Here is a 24594-nt window from a genome sequence, read left to right as displayed (position 1 = left end):
CCTGCTGCTACTTAATTAGTTACCAAGCCAATTATTCCAAGCTGTTCACTTTCCTAGCACTCCTCTCTCTGCAGGAGGGAGACATCCAGCCCATAATCACCACAGCCTGAAACCTACAGGACAAAGCCCAGCAGCTATAGAAACCCTATGTGTGCTCTGCAGGTGGTGACCAGATGCCAATCACAGCCCATTCTCTCCATGCTTCCCGAGGAGAAACAAACTACCACCAATGTCAGAAAACTGCTCCCCATATCTGTAAGAATAGTATACATGACAAAGGGCTGGACAGATGATGTCCAGGTAGACAAGACACATATATACCACAGCACCCATAAGCCTACTTGCTGGATAACTGCAGGCACACTGGGAAAGGAGATTGTCTGGGATCTAATTATGGCTGCCTTTGTCTCACAATTTACAATACTGTAGAGGAGAACAAAGATACTGGACAGTCCCTAAGGCAGAAAGGTGCTCACTGGTACCTGAGGCTGTAACTGGGCTCTTAAGGCTACTACTCCCCCTCATTATAGTTTGAAACTTGAAAATGTAGCTCTCAGATAGAGGCCTCCTCAAAATGTTTACAACAGAGACACAAGTATCAAAGAATAAGGGAGGATGGCAGGCAGATGTACCACCTTCCACCCATTATACACTGTTATTACAAATGCCCTCTGATATAGGCCTAGCCCTCAAGGTGACTACTACCCTATAAGAGACACGCACATGGAAATAGGTACAGAGTGCTCTCTGTGCTCCAACAGGTGCCTTGGAAACAAGGGACACAGGCAAGGGACAAACCACCTTTATCGTCTGCATGGGTTGACTGTACCTGCCACCACTTGCATGGATTGACTGAGTCTGCCAGCTAATCCTCTCTGCCTACCTGACTTGTTCCTGCATACTTTTCTTTATTTTTCTTGATTTATTTTTTTCCAGTCCTGGGCTTGAGCTCAGAAGCCTGAGCACTGTCCTTGGACTTTCTCAAGGCTAGAGCTCTACCACTTGAGCCACAACTCCACTTCCGGCTTTTTTCTATGTATGTGGTACTGAGGAATCAAATCTGGGTCTTCGTGCATGCTAAGCAAGCACTCTTCCACTCCTGGCCCCTCCTGTATCTTTTCTTTAACTTCTTCCCTTTTCAAAGCTCAGGCTGGCCATATCCATCTCCCACAGTGGAGGTAAAGTATTAGACAGCTCTGTATCACTAGTAAAATACTAACATGGCTGCTTAGTAAGAGAGGTTTTGGTTTTGCTCATGTTTCTAGAGATTTGATTCCAATCCCTTCTAATATTGGCCTTTAGTACATGTGTCACATTACAGTAGGAGTGCATGTCAAAGCCAATGATACTATCCCTAATCAAGAAGGGACCAGAGAACCAAGTTCCACAATCCCTTTTGCTGTCACATCTCCAGTGATCTAAGGTACCAGCTCTTAAAGGCCCATAAAGCATCTCCCAACAATACCCCTAAGAACCAAGACTTTATATATATATATATATATATATATATATGTACCTTTGGGAGAACACTCAGTCAAAGTGAAGCAGCACATATCTTTCAAACTGGTTGCACAGCCAGACAGAGAGACAGAGACACAGAGACACAGAGACGGAGGGAGAGAAGAAGAGGTGTGGGGGAGGAGAAAAGGAAAGAGGGAGGAAGGACCTCCTTACCTGACATATGTAACTGTAACCCCTCTGTATATCACCTTTATAATAATGATTTTTAAAATTTTTTAAATTAGATCATTTTTCTGTCTCACTTCCAAAAAGAAAAAGGAAGTCCTTGGGCAGATGACATCAACATCTTAGCCAAGTCAGTCCCTAAGAGTTCCAGGCATAGTGAAAGAGTCTAGGAGAATCATGGTCAACCATTAATGGGGAAGAAAGTACAGAGAAAGTTTCTAGATTCTGTGCTCCATTCTCCCCTGAGAAGCAGGAGGCCTGGTCAAACTTCTTAGACTCCTACTAGTGCAACTACCCAGAGTCCACCTTTCCCTGCCCCGCATCTGGAAAGTTTCTTTCCCTTTTTGGGAAATCTGCCCCTCTTGCACATTCACCATTTACAACAGTACATGGGTATATAAAAAAAGAGTATTTCCCAAAAAAGGAAAAGACTGAAAAGTGATCCCATCTCTTAGCTGCCTGGAAAGGCAATGGTCAGCCCCTGGAGATTGACTGAGTCTAACAGCCCCTGCCCTGGTAGAGGTTCCCAAGGCTCCCTGGAGGGAGAGGGATTATTTGCTTCCTCTTGAGGGCATGCTGTAACCCTCAGACATCCACCTGCCTCCCCAAGTCCAGCCTAGAAAGATAACATTTCCCATTCAGAGTCTTCAGAATTTTTAGGAGTATCATATATTCCTAACTTGGCTAAGATCACTCCTACCTATGCCTACCTTTTCCAAAGCTGGAAATGTAAATTCTACAAAAAAGCACTAAAAAGTAGGTGAGCTCAATGTCAGCTGGTATTTACTAGCTCTATACACAAAAGACAATGCAGAGACACACCAAGAATTATCAGGAACATAACAATGAAGAGGAGGCAGGCAAGACCTACTTGGTAACATTTAACACATGAAAGTAAGTATAATATTGTACACTTAAAAACATTCCAAGTGGGAATTGACCAGCCATAAAAATGTTACAGTTACACAGAACAGAAGGGTCAGTTCCAGCCAGGGCTGGAGCTGGGCCTAGCAGGACTGATAAGATCAGAGGTGAACGTAAGACTACTCACAGCCGCTGCTCAGGGAGACACCATGGAAGCAACATGTAGGTGATGCTTGGGGTACAACATAGTCAGTTCCGCTAGCCCTGAGGTGGCCTGAAGTCAGAATGCCTCAGAGAAATCCCTCCAGACTAGGAAACAATCTACCCCTATTTTACAACTGTCATTTCCCGTAAGGCTGGAAGCCAAACCATCCCTATCACGTTCTTTAGTGTGAAATCTAACTGATGACTTGAGTCCTTTGCTTCTGAAAAACAGAGCTAATAGCAAATCAAGCTTATATTTTAATTATTTTATTTGTTTTTATTTTTTTGCCAGTCCTGGGGCCTGGGTGCTGTCCCTAAGCTTCTTTTCCTCAAGGCCACCACTCTACCACTTGGGCCACACAGCCGCTTCCAGCCTTTTCTTTTTATGTAGTACTGAGGAATCAAATCCAGGGCTTCATGCACGTTAGGCAAGCACTCTACCACTAAACCACATTCCCAGCCCCTATATTTTAATTTTTTTAATAAATTAAAATTCAGGCCAGGAGTTTGGCCTATTCCTCAGTACCACATACATATAAAAGCCAGAATTGGTGCTGTGGCTCAAGTAGTAGAGCACTAGCCTTGAGGAAAAGCATAAGGACAGTGCTCAGGCCCTGAGATAAAGGCCCAGGACTAGCAATCAATCAATCAATCAATCAATCAATAAATTAAAAGTCAGCTAGGTACTAAGAGTTTGTATTTATAATCCTAGCTGTTTAGGAGGTTGAAAGCCAGAGTGTCACAGTTCAAAGTCAGTCTAGGCAGATAAGCCTATGAGACTCTATCTCCAAAACAAACAGCAAACTAGGCTGGAAGTGTGGCTCAAGTAGTAGAAGACTACCTGAACAAACAAGCCAAGCAAATTCAAGGCTCTCTGTCCAAAATAATACTGGCAAAATAATAACAGTAAGTCGGACACCAGTGGCTCATAGCTGTAATCCTAGGACCAACAGTCAAAGTCCAGGCAGGGAAGTGTGTGAGACTCTTATCTCTAACTAGCAAAACATAAAAATGGACCTGTGACAGAACACTAGCCTTTAGCATAAAAGTTCAAAGATGGTGCCGAGGCACTGAGTTTAAAGCTCCAAGACAGCTCCAAGACAGGCATTATAGCAATAATAAATAGTAATTAATTAAAATTTAAGTAAATCACTGACCCAATTATTCAAAGGGTCTCACCCTTGGTATTGCTATTATTTTGGCAATACTTATTTGTTGTGTAGGGCTGCCTTGTACATAGTAAGGTATTACAGTATCCCTGGCTTCTACTCCCTAAACACTAGGTATATCACTGCTCTGATTGTGACAAAGATAGCTACAGGCATTGCCATATATCATCAAGGAATGATATATGGAATACCACCAGTTTTAGGTATTGCCAGGAAGAATTCTGTGCTGAGTCTAGCCATGTTGAAACTGCCTGCAGAGACTCTCCTACTCTAGGTCTCAGGATGCTGCCAACCCCGCACTAGAAAGCTGGCAGCAAAATTAGAGTTCACAGGCTCATCTGGATGTCCGCTCATCCTGGCTATCAAGGACAAACCTTGATACAGACTACCAGATGTGGGGAAGACCTTTCCCAGCCTCTTTAAGGAGGGCTTCCATGCCTCCTACTGTTTGGCCTCCATAACCATGGCCTCCTTGCAGCTTTCTACTCATATAAGTTTCCTGATGCAACAGGGAAGGTCTTATAAGCCCAACGTGATGCTTTAAAAACATTTCAACACCACTGCCACTGCTGGTTTTTACTAGTGGAAATAATACCCCTGGAGGTGCGCATGAGTATCACTCACCATATGAGTAGAACACCACCAACTGGTTACCCAGTCACTCCAGTTCCAAGGTCAACTGTCAGAAAGCAGCCAGTGCAGAAGATCTAATACCCTAATGCCCTCTGAACGGTCCAAGTCTTTCCTGGGGCTTCTTTTATCCCCAACATGTCTGACACTGGGCTATGTTTGGCCCATACCACATGAAATACTAGCCAGCTCACAACAGGCTGTTGGGAGACCATGAAGGTTGTGCAGTATCAGAACTCCTGGCATGTGCTCTGTGTTTATGCCAACATAGAGGCTGCCCAATAGTCACCTTCTTTGTGCTGTGCAACTGAGACAATGGGAAGAATGGGTTTTGCTAAACTTAGCTGGTCCTGAAAACGGATTTCAATAATTGGTCACCAAGGCTAGGAGTTTGGCCTAGAGGGAGAGTGCTTGCCTAGCATGCATGAAGCTCTGGGTTCAATTTCTCGGTGCCTCATACATGGAAAAAGCTGGAAATGGTGCTGTGGCTCAAGTGGCAGAGCACTAGCCTTGAGAAAGCCCAAGTATAGTACCCAGGCCCTGAGTTCAAGCCCTAGTACTGGCGAAAAATAAAAAAGTAATTGGTCGCCAAGGAAAGTCCAGGAAACAGCTTTAGCTCAGCTTGAATACAATGCAATGATCACTTGAAGTTTCTTCTATACTATTATCCAGTTGCAGGGCTTAAGGTCAGTCAGGTCTAGGGAGGGCAGGGTAATCTCAAAGATCATAAGACCTCAGCCTTCACCCTAAGGCTGAAATGTGTCAAGAGCAAAGTAAGGTCTGTCCCCTTCAGACCTGTGTCCTACCCCAAGGACAGGTATGTCGGTATTCATCTTGCTCTCCTATTTTACCATCCTATCATCCTTCCAATCCAGTCATCTCAAACCACTCTGCATCACAGGTGGCTCTATGGCAAAACCCTCAGCAGCCCATTCACTGAATACAAACTCTCACCAGAAGAACTAGGAAACAAAACATCTTTAAGAAGCAAGCTATGAAGCATATACCTATCATCACAGCTACTTTGGAGGAAATTGCAGGAGAATACAATTTAGAGTCAGCTGAGATAAAGATAGATGAAACCTCAAAAAGAGATAACTGATGCTAGTGGCTCACATATGTAATCCTACTCATTCAGGAGGCTGAATTCTGAAGATTAAGGTTCTAAGCTAATCAGGTCAAAAGAGCCCAACTCTACTGCCAATTAACTAGCAAAAAAAGCTGGACTGAAGATATGGCTCAAGTGGTAGAATGCCATCCATAAATAAAAGGCCCAACAGGAGCTTGAAGCTTCAAGTTCAAGCCCTGTTAACAGCTACCAAAATGGGGGGAGGGGGTGTTGGTGGCACAGCTCAGTAGAGTGCTAGTCTATGAGTAAAAACAACATGTACAAAGTTTGAGTCCCAGTCTTAGACCTAAAAAAGAAAAAGGAGGAGGAGGAGAAAAAGGAGATGGAGGCAGAAAAAGGAAACACAAGCAAAATGGCTAAGAGCATTGCTCATGTGTGACAGCACTTGCCAAACATACCTAAGTCCCTAAGTTCAATCCTCAGTACCACCCCCTCCAAAAATGCAATGATGTGGTGTGGTATGGGGTGCGTGTGTGTGACAGAGACAGAGGCAGGCAGGCAGGCATACGCATGCATGCATACATGCACACACACACACACACAGACACAGACACAGACACACACACACACAAGAAACAGAGGATACCAGGAATAGGGTCATACTATTAATGGTCTCCAGATCAAGAGTAGACAAAGTACCACAAAGAACAGGAAACAGACCCATTCAGGCCAGTTATAATGTGAGCTGTAATGATCATCCCCAAATGTCCTTATAGTTCCTTGGATGGCAGTTATCCCATTCACATATACTAGTCTCTTACCACTGTAAAGAAACAACCTCTGCATGTAACAAGTGAGGCTAGCCTATCTGACACAGCATGACTGGATTTTCCAGGATGGTCCCAATTTTCAAAGGCTCCCTACATGTATGCACATGCATAGCCACACCGTTATCCACTCAAGTAGCACAGCAAGAGGCAGTTTTCTATCTTTAACCCTTTAAAAATGCAGCCATACTTCTAACTAAGGAAGAGAAATTTCCTTTGTAGAAGAAAAAAGGCAAGAGTTGGCACGAATGGAAAAAAAAAAGCCAAACGTTTCACCTGTTTGTGTTAAGGAGGTTGTCCTTTAGAGTAAGAGCATCACAAACACTCTGGAAGCAGGTGAAAAACTACATTAAGTAGCAGAGCACAAAGGGATCCTTATACCTCTGGCCTGGTGACTAGAATACTGATCCTAAGGCCAGAAGACCTCTTACATCAGCCAAAAAAATCTATACCAATATCTTATGTGACAAATGAAACCATTCACACTAGGAACTGACAGGCAGCCCTGGAAAGACAGCACATGAACCCACCTGTCCCCACCCATACCTGTAGTTTCACAGTCAGGTCAAATCTCCACTGAGACCCAGGACTTCCCTAATGCCAAGTCCAAACTCCATATAACCCTAAACAGAAGTGACTTCCTCTCTCAGTACTTCTTACTCAAGACCATTGAAGGATATGCCTCAAACCCAGAGTTACCTGGGTTTATCTGCAGAGTTATTTCTACTTGGTACCTCCCAAACAGAAATTAGAGTAGGACTACATTGACACATGATGCCACCAGTTACACCCACAGGGGACTTGACAAAGGCTGGGGACAGAGTGGTGAGGACACTTACCATCTCATCCAAGGCATAGCGTAAGAGGCCGTGCTCATAAAGGATGAAGAATCGTCGCTGCCATTTCTGCAACAGAACAGAGTCAGTGAGTAGCAGTTAAGGGTCTTGGCCCCAGATTTCACCTGGGTGAGGCATTGTATCTAACAAACTCCTATCTATGGAATGCTGGCTCCATGGATTCCATTTCTGAGGTGGATGACAGGAATAGAAAGACACATAAGCACACTGATTGATTAGCCATGCTGGGGGCACGAGAGGGACCCAAATCAACATGTCATGTGGTTCCACAGGAGTTATCAAGATTTAATAAGAAGTCTCTTTTTATTGTTAACCACATGGTGATCATTGTTCTGTATTCATGGCAGTAAGCACAAAAAAGCTGTTGCATGATTTATGTTGATACTTATGGATGAATGAGCCAACATTATTTAGAATAACCTGAGAATAATACCACTGATTCACCACTGCTGAAAATATCCAGGAAACTGCTATGAAAAGGGGTACTCTGATGATCTGCCAGAAGATGGGAAGACAATCAGATTCCAGAATTCACAGAGATGGAATGAACTAGCAAAAATAAAAAGGGAGAAGAAGCAAGACCAGAGGGAGCAGCCCCACTATTCAGGGTGTGACTGACTGAAAACGGCACGTCCACTCACTATCCAAAGGGCAGGCCACAGAGCTACTGCCAACAGGCAAATGCAACCAAGGGCCAGAATGAAAAGGACTGTGTAAGTGGACATACGCTTTCTGTGTGGAGAAAGGGCCTAGTCTACAAAACAAGGTTATGGGCTAAATCACAACTGACAAGGGCCACCATTAAATCCCAATGTTAGCAGCAGGATTCAGGACCTACTCTCAACATAAAAGTAAACAATGTATGTGTCTTTACTTTAGAGCAGAATTATATCATTTGCAATAATGACTCTCCCATCAGGAATTGGAAATGGCATTTCTGCACAAACAAGGGTAGTTGCTCCCTGGAAATTGCAATCTGACTAAATCTATCTCCCACCGAAGTGACAGGAATAGGACCTTGCCTTAAGGCAAGACACGCAGGGATTGCTTTTAGGCTACATGTGCAGAGTGGGGCTGCCTGGGCCTGTCTTCCAGAAGCATTTCCTAAATATAATCTTTGAAATCTAAACCCACTCCAGAAGGACATCCAAAGACCAGAGATATTATGCCAGGCTTGTGGGGCCAGAATATGTAGTCATGAAGCCCTGTCCAAGATGGGGAAGGGAGTAAGCAGAAGAAACGAAAGGGAAAGGGAAGGGAAGCTCCGAAGATGAGAAGCAGGCACTGGAGTAGTTCATAACAAGAAGACAGTGCATGAAAAAGAAAGGACAGCATTTTAATTGGAGCTGGACTCAAAGGGGCTTCCTGGCACAAAAAGAAACCACGGTCAGGATAATGCTGGTTTAAGCATCTGCAGAGACCTGCCCCAGGAGATAAGGGAAATACGCAGCTTAGTGAGAGAGGAAGTTAGGATTCCAGGACCCATCCCACTAGTACTCATGAGCAGAGCCCGTAGGTCAGGAGGGAGCATCAGAAGGCAGGGTCTTGGCATTGTAGAACTGAAACCCAAATTAGTACAGTACAAACATGTACTCCACTGCTCCTTCGCCTTTCCCACTTAACTGGTTTAAGAGTACAGGTGACACCCACATGAAAATGGCTCATTTTGAAGAGAAGATTCTGAAACAAGTCTGCTAAATGAGTGGATCCTTGCTAACCTTGGCATCACAGAGCAATTGTTCAATTCCTTTCTTGTTCTCCTATCTCACCAATCTGTCCTCAAATGGACCCTTCTCTGTGTGGTTTCTCCTACTCAGAATATTCACTCTGGTGTCCTTACCCGAGACCGGTGAACTGGGTTGTCAAAATCAGTCCCATCTGGAGCCAGGAGTAGCCAGCCACCATAAATGGGTTTTGCCTGAGAGAGAGGGGGGGGGAAAAAAGGCAGATCATCAGCAACTTTGGACCAGTGTGGGAGAGCCAGGCAAGAAAGCCAGGCAAGCTAACAAGCAGGAAGTTACCTCTCACACCCTAGCCACAAGCTGATGTGTGTACAAAGTAGATGTTTGAGAATAAGAGGCTACAGGGATTCTGTAGCATCCAGTATTAACAAGGGGAACACAAAACCTCATGAATTTGATAACCCACCAAGTATAATATTCCAGAAGACACAGGCATAGCTTCCCTTAAGTTCCTGATCAAGACATCAAGATCAGGGAAAAAAATGGCATTCAATAATATGTTAATGCCAGCATGTGTTCAACACTAAGAATATAACACAAATGACAACAAAAGCAACGCCCAGAAGAACCAAAGCCCAGATCAGTCAAAGGCATCAGCTACCTGCTACAACCAAGTAGCAGGATTTCAAGTCTTCATTGAGTTGTTTTTCCCATGTGAAAGGTGGAGATACCAACAGTTCTAGAACCTACACCTCAGGAAATTCATGCAGTTCATGTGAGAACTGATTAAGATAATGCAAATAAACCCAGTATAGTAAGGTAAAATGATGCAACCACTTGGGAAAACAGCCTGGAAATTCTATAAAAGGCTAAACACAGAGTTAATTTGAGCCCAGCCATCCTACTCCTAGGTATATGCACCTGAGAGAAATGAAAACATGGAAGCAAATAAAAACCTTTACCTCAATGTTCTTAGCATTTCTCAAAACCACTTGAAGGAAAACCTACAATATTCGCCAGTATATAAATGGATGAACAAATTTGTGGTCTGTCCCCACAGTGGATATTATTTATCTATGACAAGAAGGAGGTACTGGTACAAGCTATGGAGCCTATGAACCTTGAAAACAGCCAGACACAAAGACCCACATGCTGTAGAACTCCCCATACGTAAAACATCTAGAACAGGCAGACCCACAGAAGGCAGATTAATGGCTCCCAGGGGTGAGAAAGGAATGGAGGGGTTGCCTGCTAATGGGCATGAGTTTTCTTTCAGGAGTGATAAAAGTGTTCTGGAATGAGATCTTGGAGATGTTTGCGCAACATTGTGAATATGCTAAAACCCAGTAAATTGCGCTTTTTAAAAGGGTGAATTTTATGGTATGTGAACTGTATCTCAATAAAAATTGTGTAAAGAAAAAAACACTAAGATGGTGTCTGGCCCGTAAAACCTTCATAAATGTTAGGCACAGTTATGTTTTTAGTGCAAAGAACCTCCACTCCCAGACCCTGGCAATAGAAGCTCAGCATTGCTTACAGGATAGGACAGATACACTTGCTCTGTCCTCCTTTACAGCCACATCCAGCTGGTGAGAAGGGCTAACAAAGGGGTATCAGGGCCAATGTGCCTGCTATCCTTTGGGAAGCAGTAACACAAACCCCCTGACTGCTGTTCACGCAACTATTTCTGAATAAGCTGCAAAGGGGCTCCTAAATGCCTTTTTCTTTTTTTGTGCTGATCCTGGGGCTTGAATTCAAGGTCTGGCACTGTCCCTGGGCATTTTGCTCAAGATTAAGAGCTCCACCACTTGTGTCATAGCTCCATTTCCGGCTTGTAGGTGAATAGTTGGAGATGAAGAGTCTTGTAGACTTTCTTGCCCACCTGGCTTCGAAATACAATCCTCAGATCTCAGACTCCTGAGAAGCTAGGATTACAGGCATAATCCACCGGCACCCAGTTTAGTATGTTTTTTATTGAACAATCTCCCAACTGGGAAGCCCCATCACATTTAGCTGTGGAATCTGTGACTCAGAGAGGGCAGGCTGCTCGCTGGAGGTCACACAGCCTCTAAATGAGCCAAGAATCCTCTTTTCTTGGATTCTTTTCACAGGCCCTTTCTAGGCCCCTGGGAGCACTAAATTTTCCCATGCATAGAGTGGGTAAGAAGGGCTATGGGCCAGGAGTAGGGTGGGCTGCAGAAAGAAGAGACTGCTTTGATGAAACAGGAATGAGTGCTGGCAGAAGACCAAGGGTTAAAGTGACACCAGCAGTGCCCAGCCAGTCCCCAGGAGGGGGAACAAGCATACTCTCCAAACCACTCCAGATGTGTATCCTAAGTGGACCCCCATGGAAGGTCATCCACAGCGTGGGAGTCAGACCTCTCACTGTGTGTATCCTGTACCTGGTGAACTCTGCATGGCCTCTCCACTGGCATGTACAATCCCATACCTGAGATATCAGCTCAGCAGTCTGGACAGCTACACTGCCTCTTTGCCTGGCTCTGTGCCATCATCCTAGCCTCTGACTGTAGGCTGAGGACAACATCACGTCACCAACTACAACCACTTGACCTTACCCAAAAAAGGACAGGAGAGATCTTATTCAAGTTCCTTTACAACCCAAACCACGATTCCAGGTCTGTGTTCTCATTAGCAACATTATTCATTGAACAAGTATCTACTCAGGCCTACTTGTGCTCACAGTCATGTGCTACACACGAAGGACCTACCCACACCACCTGGCTGGTCCACAATCATAAATTACAGATCAGATTCTGAAGATGGTAAAGGGACCAGGTACCAGTGGCTAATCCCTGTAAACCTCAGGAGGCTGAAGTCTAAGGCTCACGGTTCAAAGGCAACCCAGGTAGGAAAGTCTGAGACTGTTATCTCCAATTAACCAGCAAAACACCAGTGGCTCAAAGTGGTAGAGTGCTTGCCTTGAGCTGAAGGGCTAAGGGACAGAGGTCATGTCCTGAGTTCAAGCTCTACAATCAAACATGGTAAAGGTGTCCTGGCAGACACAAAGTACGAGAACAAGCACTCTGGCAGGAGCTGACTAGGAAGCTGGTGCTGCCCAGTGAAACGTTAGAAAAAGCAAAACTTTAGCTTAGTAGGGGACTAGGATGATAAAGGTACAGAATTTCTTTTGGAGACAAGTGTTCTAAAAGTGACTCTGTTGGCGGCTGTACTTCTGGGAATATACCAAAATTCACTGAATTGTATACTTCAAATGGGTCAATTGTACAGGATGACCACAGTAAAAGCTGTTTTAAGAAATCATTTACCGGGCCGGGAGTTTGGCCTAGTGGTTAAAGTGCTTGCCTCGCATGCATGAAGACCCGGGTTCGATTCCTCGGTACCACATACATAGAAAAAAAAAAAAAAGAAATCATTTACTGGGGCCATGAGTGTGTCCCAGTGGTAGAGCCTAGCACGCAGGAAGCCCTGGATTTGATTTCTCAGTATCACATACACTACGGGGGGGGGGAGGGTTTAGCTGGGGCTCGGAGTTTAGCCTAGTATTAGAGTGCTTGCCTAGCATGCACAAAGACCGAGGTTCGATTCCTCAGTACCACATACATAGAAAAAAGCTGGAAGTGGTGCTGTAGCTCAAGTGGTAGACCACCAGCCTTGAGAAAGCCCAAGGACAGTGCTCAGGCCCTGAGTTCAAGCCCCAGGACTGGAAAAAAAAAAGAAGAAGAAAAAAAAAAGAAAATAGAAGGCCTGGAGTTTGGCCTAGTGGTAGAGTAGTTGCCTAGCATACACTAAGATCTGGGTTCAATTCCTTGGTACCACATACACAGAAAAAAAGTTGGAAGTGATGCTGTGGTACTTAAGTGATAGCCTTGAGAAAGCCCAAGGACATTGCCCAGGCACTGAGTTCAAGGCCCAAAAAGAAAAAGAAAAAAGAAAATAGAACTACAAAGTAATACAACTTCAGCGATATTCACAAGACAATATGTTGGAAATGAACTTTACAAATTGGAAGAGGGTGGGGGAAGAAAAAGTGGAAAAACATAGGAAAGGGTAACAATGTTCAAGAATTAATGTACTCATTACCTTACAAATGTAATTAACCCCTCAATTCATCACCCTAACAATAAAGTAAAAATAAAAAAATGATAAAGTCGGGGCTGGGAGTTTGTTTGCCTAGCATGCACAAAGACCTGGGTTTAATTCCTCAGTAACACATACACTCAAAAAAGCCAGAAGTGGTGCTATGGCTCAAGTGGTAAAAAAAAAAAAAAAAAACACCTCAAAGACAGTGCTCAGGCCCTGAGTTCAAGGCCCAGGACTGGCAATAATAATAATAATAATAATGAGGAGGAGGAGGAGGAGAAGGAAGAGGAGGAGGAGAAAGAAAGAAAGAAAGAGAGAGAGAGAAAGAAATACAACTCAATACTGATACAAAAGTGAACAAAAGTAGCAAACAGAATTCAGCAATATAATTAATTATAGAACTAGACAGTGATGCCCATTCTCAACTCAATATAGTGCAAGAAACTTTTAAGAATTTTAGCACAATGAGAAGTAATGCACCTTCTATCTGGTGAATATAATGTAACCCTTCTATTAATTACAAGAAAAATATATGGAAAAAAAAAGAATTTTAGCACAATGACCAAAGAAAAGATTCAAAGCCAAAATAGGCAGGAAAGCTCATGATATTTTATTCAATGAACTACTCAGAAAAAGCCAGAAGTGGTGCTGGGGCTCAAGTGGTAAAGCAGTATCCTTGAGCAAAAAGAAGCTCACAGAGAGTGCCCAGGCACTGAGTTCAAGCCCAGGACCAGCACAAAAAAATAATAATAATAATAATAAATTTAAATTAATTTAAAAATAAAAGGAGAATCATTGACCTACTCATTCACAAAACATATACCAATGGTATTTAGAACAATGCAGAATGAGTGGTCAGACACATTGACCATTGCTACAGAAGAGAAAATGAAGAATTAAGACAACACAAATGCATCAAACTTAATTTCTGACAAAGGTATAAAAGTAATTCCACGGCCACGCATAGTGGATCAAGTGTGCAACTCTAGCTACTTCGACGATAGAGATAAAAAAAAGAATGACTAAAAACTAAGTGCCAGTGATTGTATATAGATTCCCTTCTTGAATACTTGTTAAACATGTCATTTGAAATATGATGTAAAAATCAATGTTAATAAATTATTTATTAAAAAAAGAAAAAGAATGTGGTTTGAAGCTGGGCGAGGTGGCTCACATCTGTAATCCTAGCTACTCATGAGGCTGATATCTGAGGATTGTGGTTCAAAACCAGCCAGGGCACTACAGACTATGAGACTCTTATTTCCAATTAACCACTAGAAAGTGGGAAATAGGGCTTGGCTCAAGGGTAGGGCAGTAATCTTGAGCTGAAGAGCTTAGTGGCAAAGAACAGGCCCAGGGATAGGGTGGTGGTAGCCTTGAGCTGAATAGCTCAGGGACAGCGCCCAGGCCCAGGGTTCAAGCCTCATGACCCAGAGAAAAAAGGTTCATGAGACTCTATCCTGACCAACGGCTGGGCAGTGGCATGTACCTGCCATCTCAAGCCACTGGGGAAGTGGGGAAGTACGGTGGCTGAGCATGGTGGTATGCACTTGTCATCCCAGTAATAAGAAAAGTTACAAATAGGACTGCAGTCCAGTCCAGGTGAAACCCCCCTTTGAAGAATAACTACAACCAACACAAAGAGCTAGGGGTATGACTAGCAAGTACAAGGCCAAGTCTAAAATAAAAAAAGAAAAAGAAAAGTCAATTTAATGAAGGATAGCCTTTCAATAAGTGGTCTCCAGCTATGATTCATCCACAAGCAAACTAAAACACCTAACTCAAAATGGAAATAAACTGAAGCTGATAAAACTGGAGTTCATTAAAATGAAAAAGTTTTGCTTTGGCCCTAGATGAAAGTAAAAGATAAGCCAGGAAATAGTATGTAACATTTGTTGTCAGGTACCAGTGGTTCACACCTGTAACCCTAGCTACTCAGGAGGCTGAGAGGTGAGGATTGAAGTTCAAAGCCAGCCTGGGCAGAAAAGTCCATGAGACTCTTACCTCCAACAAACTACTCAGAAAAAGCCAGAAGTAATGCTGTGGCACAAGTGGTAGAATACTAGCCTTGAGCACAAAAAGGCTCAGGGACAGCGCCCAGGCCCAGAGTCAAGCCCCAGAACTAGAAAAACAAGTAAAAATAAAATATATGGCAGCTACCTATCAGACAAAGGATTAATATCTAAAATAAAGACCTATCAACAGTAAAAATGACATCTCACAGAAATTTATAGGCAGCAATGTCTTCATCAACCTTCATCATTAGCTATTAGAGAAATGCAAATTTAAAAGCACAGAACAAACCAAATGCCTGTGGCTCACATGTGTAATCCTATTCAGGAGGCTAAGATCTTGGGCCAGGAGTTTTGCCTAGTGGTAGAGTGTTTGCCTAGCATGCATGAAGACCAAGGTTCAATTCCTCGGTACCACATGCAAAAAATAAAAGTCAGAAGTGCTGCAGTGGCTCAAGCGGTAGAGCACTGGCCTTGAGAAAGTCCAAGGACAGTGCTCAAGCCCTGAGTTCAAGCCCCAGGACCGGCCAAAAAAAAAAAAAAAAAAAGGAAGGATTAGCCAGGCAATGGTGGCTCAGGATGCTGAGATCCTCTGAGGATCAAGGTTCAAAGCCAATCTGGGTAGGAAACTCTCAGACTTACCTCTGGTTAACCACCAGAAAACTGAAGGAGGCACTCTGGTTCAAAGTGGTAGAGTGCTAGCCTTGAGCAACACACACACACACACACACACACACACACACACACACGAAAGACTAAATACAACACCTGAATACAGAGAATCAGAATGAGAGAAGAACCAATCCACACAGGCAATACACAGTTGACACACATGACGTGCTATGTGAGTCCCTCAAGCATTCCTGAGAAGTGAAATCTATAGGAAGTGAGAACTCTTTTGCTGAAGTGCAGAGGCAGTAATGACAGACAGGCAGAGGCAGGGCTAGGAGGGACATGTCTGCTGTAGGGTGTCACCATCTGGGGACTGGGTGAAGAGTACCTTACAGTTACTGTATAGATTCCATAATGGTCTTAGCATAGGAGAGGTGAATCCAAACCTATTACTTCCTCAAAACTCCCTTTGCCCAATCTACAGATAGCTGTACAATGCTATCAGAGAACCTGCTGCAGCTCCAGAGTCTAAGACTTTGGAATAAGTCCTCGGGGATCTGTACAAATCCTCCTGTAGGCAATGCCAGCTAGCAAAGGTTTAAGTTACATAGCTTGTGCTTCAACTTGCCTGGCCAAAAGATTACCTTAAAAGCCAGGTTCACCCATACGCAAATGCAAATACATTCTCTCTCTCTCTCTCTCTCTCTCTCTCTCTCTCTCTCTCTCTCTCTCTCTCTCTCTCTCTCTCTCTCTCTCTCCTCCCACCCCCACTCTCTCAGGCCTATTTACTTGTCTACAATAAGGTTCCTCTGCCACTCTCCCTTGGCAGATCTGGATTAAATCAAAAAGTCAGTTTTCTCAATTCAGGCTAGATAAGTGGGGCAGAAGCCAAGAACCTGGCCTACACTCAGTTTTGTCAGCTGCCACAGGGATGCTCCCTAGACACACACTGTCCTCTGGATACAGTACTATATCACAACCAGCCCCCAAGGCATCCCAGCCAGCACATGACACACTCAACTCTTGGCTCCACACAGCCTGTCTGTGGCTCATAGACCAGGGTTTCTAAAGGGTAGTTTAACCAGGTTTCTTGTTTCCTTGGAGTCACCCTCCCTCAAAAGGCATGCCAGTATGGATGGAGCAAGTCAGTCAGACACAAAGCTATACACCATGCAGTACCATGGCCAGCAGGCAAAACAACTGATACAGATGTGTGGGTCTTATGCTTTCCACTTTCCATACAGCAATGACACAGGGAAGGCCCTCCAGTCTGGTGTCCCTCATTTCTCACATGTAGCATCTTCTCTGTGGGATAGGCTAAGTTGCCACTGCTCTCAAGATCCCATGGCCCCAGGATCATGGTAACAGATTCAAAGCCAGCCATTTCTGGAATGTGTGCTGAAGTCGCTCTCTAAATGAGGCCCCAACTCTTGCTCGTCTGATCCCCTCTGTTCCACTTACACATGCACTTGGGGCTTCTAGGCTTGCAGGGTGGTATACATTCCTCTGAAGCAGCTCCTGCTCTCTTCCAAGGTCCCACCGCCTGGCACCACCCTATTTCTTTTCTTACAACAGCACATCTACTAGAGGGGACAAGAATCCTAGTTCTCACCTAACCAAGTACCCTGTCCAGAACTAGGCTCCAGGAATTAAATGAGCAACTACATAAGTGGGTGACTGCATACTCTTACTGGGAGCATAACCGCTCCCCAGCAAATTGAGAGTATTGCTGAGGTATCCCTAAAATCTGGCAAGCCCAGTAGCACACCTCTGAATTCCTCACACAAAGCACCTAAATCACTAGGACAATAAGGGTCAGTACTCAGTGCCAAGAAAGCAGTATGCTGACACAGAACAGCTGACATGCGTACAGCGGAGCTTCAACTCACCATTCTCTCTCCTCTAAGTCCTCAGTCAGACTACTGTATGTACTACACTGGCTAAGTCAACAGACAAGCGCACGAAATGCTGACACACAGACAGCAGAATGTGACCACATGCAGCAAGAATCATAATGTTTTTATGTTCCTGGTGCTATAAACGCCTGGCTACATTCTGGGCCTAAAGAAATAACAGAGCAAGGCAAAAAGTTTCACTCATGATGCAGGAAGTACTCACTGCCCAATTTAGACACTTATGTGAATGTTGGTATATGGCACTACACCACCATTCCTATCAGACCTGCACTTCCTACCTGAGCCCCAGTGGTTTCACCCATTCTGAATCCGGGTGACCAACACACTCTATATATGATATAAAATCCTCCCAGAAGCTGAAGGCATCAACATGAAGCACATACAGTCCCTCCCTCAAGGGGGAGGGGCACTACAGGAAACCAAACCTGTGCCTAGGATGCGAAAGTGTTTACAAGATACCTTAGAAGGGAGCCAAGCACGGTGGCTCATGCCTGTAATCCTAGCTACTCAAGAGGCTAAGAACTGAGAATAGTAGTTCAATGTTAGCCTCCAGCCTCAGCACTACAAAGCCATGAGACTCTTATCTCCAATTAATCACTAAAAAAAGTGAAGTGGGGCTGTGGCTCAAAGGTAGGGCAGTAGCCTTGAGCTGAAGAGCTCAGGGAAAGCACCCAGGCCCAGAGTTCAAGCCCCATGACCCCCCCCCAAAAAAAAGATATATTAGAATGGATGATTGGGAGTTGCTACAGTTGGGACCCTGTCCCAAAGGGCCAAGCCAAGTGGGATAGTATTATTGGGACGCAACAGAAACTTTAGGGAAGCCAGGCGTGGTGGCTCATACCTGTAAATCTTAACTACCCAGGAGGCTGAGATCTGAGGATCAAGGTTCAAAACCAGCCTGGGCACTAAAGACCATGAGACTCTTATCTCCAATTAACCACTAGAAAAGTGTAAGTGGCACTGTAGCTCAAGGGGTAGGACAGTAGCTTTGAGCTCAAGGACAGTGCCCAGGCTCAGAGTTCAAGCCCCACGACCAACAAAAGAAAAGAAAGACTAACTTACTTTAGGGACTTCTTAAAGTCATAGGGAACATGTCCTAGGAAGGGATTTAAGAATTCTGAAACCTCTTTGTTCTTTTTTGCTTCATGACTGAGGTAAGTTTGTCATGTCATGTTTCACCCTCAGTCCTACAGGCAGTGAGTATGCCCAATTATGGCCTAAAAGCTCCAAAACTTAAAAAAAAAAAAAAGTAATAATAATAAATAAAATGAAAGTTCCAAAACTGTGAGCCAAAACAAACGTTCCCTCTTTATAAATGTATTAGGCATCTTGTTATAGTGACAGAGAGCTTACACAGAGGAGAAAACAGTTATGTTGAGTGCTGGGTTCATGAACAATTACTGGAGTGCTTTTGTTTGTTTTCACCATCTTAGTGAAGTAAGACTACTACATAGTATTCATTACAGTATTAACACATAGATTTGTGTGCCTGTGGCTGTGTGCATGCCGGTATTAGCTACAGGTTTCAATTCAGTGTCTCACACTCTTGCTTGGCCTTTTCTGTTCATGGATGTTGCTTTATCATTTCAGCCAGATATCCAGTTCCAACTTTTTGCTGGCTTATTGGAGATAAGTGTCTCACAGACTTTTCTATTCTGGCTGGCTTTCAACAACAATGATCCTCAGATCTCAGCCTCTCAAATAGCTAGGATTATAGGGGTGAGCCTTCAGTACCCAACATAAATATTTGAAGGGAAGACAAGAAGTTTGCCTGACTATGCATGCATGGCTTCTGATGCAATCCTGGCAGAACAAGAAGTAGGCAGAGTTAACAAACTCCTACACACTCTTCTTGCCAATGACCTAACCTAGCCTCGGATTAAGGATGCTTAAGATAAATTCTGATTCTATGACTTATTCATTGTGTGGCCCAGGGCAAGACTGAATCTCAGCTCCATCATTTACAATAATAGAAAAATATATATGTTCTAAGTGAGGCACTTATAATTCATGCCTATAATCCTAGCTACTCGGGAAGTTGAGATCTGAGGATCACAGTTCAACGCAAGCCCAGACAGTAACCTCTGAGACTCTTATCTCCTTAAAGCCCAAAGTGGCTTAAGTGGTAGAGCTCTGAATGAATAAGCAAGAGATAGCACTCTGAATTCAAGCCCCGGTACTAGTAACAACAACAACAACAAAAATACACACATGCGCGCACGTGTGCACACACAGACACACACAGACACAAGACACACAGACACACGGACACACATACATCCTTCCGTGTAATTTAAGAAACAAAATCATGTCAGACACAATCAGATCAGGGCACATTTAAAGAAACCTCAAGGCCAGAAGCATCAATCCCAGCATGTATGTGTACCCACAGAACACAACTTGATACTGATACTTTACCTATGCTCTGAGGAGGGAGATCTGCAATGGAGAACTCCCAAGCAGTGTACTGCTCAGTAATGACAGACACTGGATGGGAGCATTAACTATATGTTAGCTGCAATAAAACAGGAAATGTCAGGCTTTAATAAAATATAGATACTCCTTGACTTACAATAAACCCTTCATGTATGGAAAACATCCTACCTTGAGAATGCACAAGTCCATCAACATAATCAAGATCACCCAGCCCAGCCCACCACAAGAGCTCAGGTGCTCACCTGAACCTGCAGTAGGGTAAAACTATCTCACAGGAAGCCAGTTTCATAGCCAAGTGTTGGCCAGACATGTAAGTTATGGAATCCTGCACTGAACATGGAAATAGAATGCTTATATAGGGAACACCATAAAGTTTAAAAACCTGTACCTAAACAGTTATATGTCAAGGGCTATTTGTAATAGAATATATGAATTGTAAGTGAGGTAGGGTGGTAGCTGTTTGGAGGTATTTTTGTAGTCACTTTTTGAGACAATATGCAGAGCTTATAATTCACTCTTTTAAGATGCATAGTTAATGGTCTATTATAAAGCCAATTTTAGAACATTTCTATGCCCCCAAAGAAATCCTATGCTATTTCATTCTCACTCACCCTCCTTTCTCAAGACCGCAACCCCTGCAATTGCTTTATCTACTTGCTGTGTCTATAGATTTGCCTATTCTCAACATTTCACAGGTGGCCTCTGAAATTTTTTTGGCAGTATTAAGATTTGATTGCCAGGCAAACATCCTACCAGTTGAGTCACACCCTCTACACACATAGTTTCTTGTGACAGGCTTCATCCACATTGTACCATCTGTCAGAAATGCATTCTTTTCTGTGGGGGTGGCAGGAGGAGAGTTATGGGCTTGGACTGGGCACTGTCCCTGAACTCTTCAGCTCAAGGCTACTGCACTACCCCTGGGCCTGTGTACTGTTGTTTTTTTGCCAGTTCTGGGGCTTGAACTCAGGGCCTGGGCACTGTCTACTCTATCACTTGAGCCCTAACATCACTTCCAGCTTTTTCTGTGTGTATGTGTGATACTAAGGAAATGAACCCAGACCTTGTGCATGCTAGGCAAGCATTCTACCACTAGGGCCACACTCCCATCCCAAGAGAGGATTCTTGAAAGGCAGTTTCCCTGTGGACAGCACAAGTCAAGCAGTCTAATCTTGGACTCGAAGAATGAGCTTGGGCTCAAATCTCTCCAAAGAAACCTACCCAGACCTTTCTCCAAGGTTTTAAAAGGGGATAAGTAGTGAGAGAAAAATGCAGCAAGAAAAACATTTTCTCTAATGAATGTCATTTAAAAATAACATCACCACATCAGTTGGGGCATGATGGTGTCTAAAATCTCAGTACTCAGGTGACTAATAACAGGATCGAAAGTTAGAGGCCAGCCATATCAACTTAGCAACTCTGTCTCAAAAGAAGAAGAAAAAAAAATGAATTGTGATACAACTGGAAGATCCAAGATCAAAGATAACTGATTCACTTAGTGATGAAAACATCAAAATTCCAGTCTGGTCAAATCTAAGGGGCAGGACCAGGTTGAGGAACTTGTTAATTCCACAAAGAAAAGGCAATTTTCCCAAAGCAGAGTCAAAAGGTTAATGCAGTTGTTTTCTTCAATAACCACAGCTTCCAATTATGCCACATGAATTCGTTTTCCAAGAGCCTCAAAACACCCTTTGATTTCCTCTGTCTGCATGCTTACAGAGTGAAAGATTTAATAGCCACATTTTTTCTGAGGTGGGCGGTGGGTCGGTCATGGGACTTGAGCTCCAGACCTGGATGTTGTCCCTGAGCTCTTCACCTCAAGGCTACTACCCTACCTTGAGCCACAGCGCGATTTCAGGTTTTCTGGTGTTAATTGGAGATAAGAGTTTCATGGACTGTAGTGCATGGGCTGGCTTTCTTGAATTGTGATCCTCAGATCTCAACCTCCTGAGTAGCTAGGATTACAGGTGTGAGCCAAATGCACCCAGCTCACACCACTTTCAGAGTAAAAACTCCAAAGCTCACTCTGAGCCAAGGCAAGGTACCCAGCAACCTACCACAACCAACCTTGTGCACAAACATTAAGCTCCAGGCCAAGGACTGGAATGTGATCCTGGAAATCACTAGACACCCCCTACTCCCAGGAATAAGTAGGTGGGCAGAATGAGGTCAGCTGGTCTCTAGGGTGAAATGTTAAGGAGCAACAGAGCCTGGAGGAGAACCTGCCCACCAGTCCAGGAGTCCTGAAACTACTTCTGGTTCTTCCTTCAACTACTTGAAAGTCTTGCTCCCACTTTGATCTAGAGTCATACCAAGCATTTTGAGCCCTCCCTGCATGCAGCCCTAGGGCATGCTGAAAAGTATCTTTACACTTTCCTTCCCATGCCTCTGGCTTCTGCCTATTTTCAGTCTTTCTCGAATGCCATGAACCTCATCAGCACTTTCACTGACTCCCTAAAGTCCCTTGAAGCATGCAACAACTATGGCTCAGCCTGGAACCTGCCTGGAGCCCCAGAAAACATTTATCCAAAGTGGATGCTGTCACTATTTTATGTGTCTGTACCAATCTGCCACCTCCCATGGGCGCTGCCCCAGTCTCTATAATCAGCTCTATAATCAGCTCCTGGTGGGAGTCATCACTACCACCTTTTGAGGCATGAAAATAGTGGGGGTCCCTCTTGTCCTTCTGAGGATCCATGAGCCAAAACTGCTTTTATAAAAACTACTAAGGCATAGCCAGGTGCTAGCTGCTCAAGCCTCTAATCCTAGCTACTCAGGAGGCTAAGATCTGAAGATGGCAGTTCAAAGCCAGCCCAGGCAGGTAAATCCGTCAGACAGGTATCTCCAATTAACCACAGAAAACCACAGGTGGCTCTGTAGCTTTAAAGTGGTACAGTGACAGCCTTGAGCAAAAGAGCTCAGGAAGGGCCGGGAGTTTGGCCTAGTGGTAGAGTGCTTACCTAGCATGCACGAAGACCCGGGTTCGATTCCTCGAAAAAAGCCGAAAGTGGTACTGAGGCTCAAGTGGTAGAGCTCTAGCCTTGAGAAAGTCTTAAGGACAGTGCTCAAGCCCTGAACCCAAGCTCAGGACTGGCAAAAAAAAAAAAAAAAAAAAAAAAGCTCAGGAAGAGATCCTAGGCCTTGAGTTCAAGCCCCACAACTGACCAGAAGGGAGGGGGGGAGTGTGTGTACACAAGGGCACCAATTGCATTTTCACTTTTTTTTGTCCATAAGGACTTGAGACTGACATAGGACTGCAAAATATGAGTGATTCTGGCTTCCTAGATTTGCAAAAACAGAAAATAATTTAAGTTTTCAGCAAGCTGTTCTTGTTTTAGAAAAGCTGCTGTTCAGAAGAGTTAACATATAACCAGGCTTACTGTGTTTTGTTGTTTTTGGCAGTAGTGGGGTGTGAACTCATATTCAGTGGTCTTGCACTCTGCTTAGCTTTCTTGCTTGAAGTTGGTACTCTACATTCATGTCTCAACATGCCTCCAGTTCAACTTTTTGCTGTTTAGTTGGAAATGTAGCGTCTCACTGACTTTTCTGCCAGGTCTGGTCTTGAACTTCAATCTTTCAGGTCTCAGTTTCCTAAGTAGTTAGAATTACTACACTTGTGCAAGTTAATTTCTTTTTTTTTTTTGTGGGGGGGGGAAGATTCCAGTTTTCTGGTGGTTGACAGGAGATAAGAGTTTCATGGTCTTTTCTGCCTGGACTGACTTTGAAACATGGTCCTCAGAACTTAGCCTCCTAATTAGGTAGAATTACAGGTGTGTGCCACCAGTGCCTGGCTTTGTTAATTATTTTTAATGACTTCATAAATACCTTAAAACGTCTGAGTTTCCAGTTTCAATACCAATAGTATCAATGGGTATATTCACACAAACAAAAATCCTGTAAGGGCATCCATAACAAAGGCAAACTAAAAGTTTGGAAGTACTTATCCAGCCAGCCATTCACCCACTAGGCCAAAGTACCTCCCTCACTGCACTTCACTGATTTTACATCCATTTCTTGGCTTTATTTCAGCATCCTCCCAACTCTCAGTCCTTTCAACTGGACAACACTGCCTTAAAAGGCAACTTCTCACCCCATATGTGCTCTAGGCAGCTAGTGTGCTACCTACAGTCCAGCTGGAAGTGGAACAGGTTCCCAGATACCAATGGACAGGACAGTCTCCATCCACCACCACCACCCCACCGCCGCCGCCACCGCAACCCCACTGGCTGTTTCTAACCTGGGGAAGCCAGGAAAGAAGCTGGGCAATAGACAACATCTGTTCACCAATGAGTCCTGCCTGTCCCCACCAAGGAGGCCAGTACCCACAAGCAAAGACAAAGCACCTCAACTATGCCTCAGGAATCACTGCTGAAGATCAGGAGAGTAGAAGCAAGGAACATACTAGAATGAATTCCCATTCTGAGTAGTTCTCCGGAACTACTCAACTATCTTTTCCAAGGGCAATGCTAGGATCACTGCCTGAGCTACACAACCCCTACTTCCATTAGTTCAAGTGACCTCTGATGGAAAAATCACCATCAGAACACCATCAAAGGATACTCCAGTAA

At 44.0% G+C, this 24594-nt stretch overlaps 1 protein-coding gene across 8 annotated transcripts in view; it reads right to left on the bottom strand.

Moving 5' to 3' along the window:
• The window catches only part of Mprip (myosin phosphatase Rho interacting protein), a 127282-nt gene that overhangs the window by 87225 nt on the left and 15463 nt on the right, over positions 1-24594 (bottom strand). For all 8 annotated transcript variants that reach the window (XM_090349387.1, XM_090349388.1, XM_090349386.1 and 5 more), the window contains exons 2-3: positions 9147-9224; positions 7289-7354 (exon numbers count right to left, since the gene is read on the bottom strand). In XM_090349387.1, the coding sequence (XP_090205513.1) occupies positions 7289-7354; positions 9147-9224 (144 nt within the window). The remainder of the gene's footprint in view (positions 1-7288; positions 7355-9146; positions 9225-24594) is intronic.

The sequence above is a fragment of the Megascapheus bottae genome, chromosome 17 (assembly GCF_031878675.1).
Source record: "Megascapheus bottae isolate mThoBot1 chromosome 17, mThoBot2.hap1, whole genome shotgun sequence".
NCBI lineage: Eukaryota > Metazoa > Chordata > Mammalia > Rodentia > Geomyidae > Megascapheus > Megascapheus bottae.
This window is presented reverse-complemented; position numbering and strand designations above follow the sequence as displayed.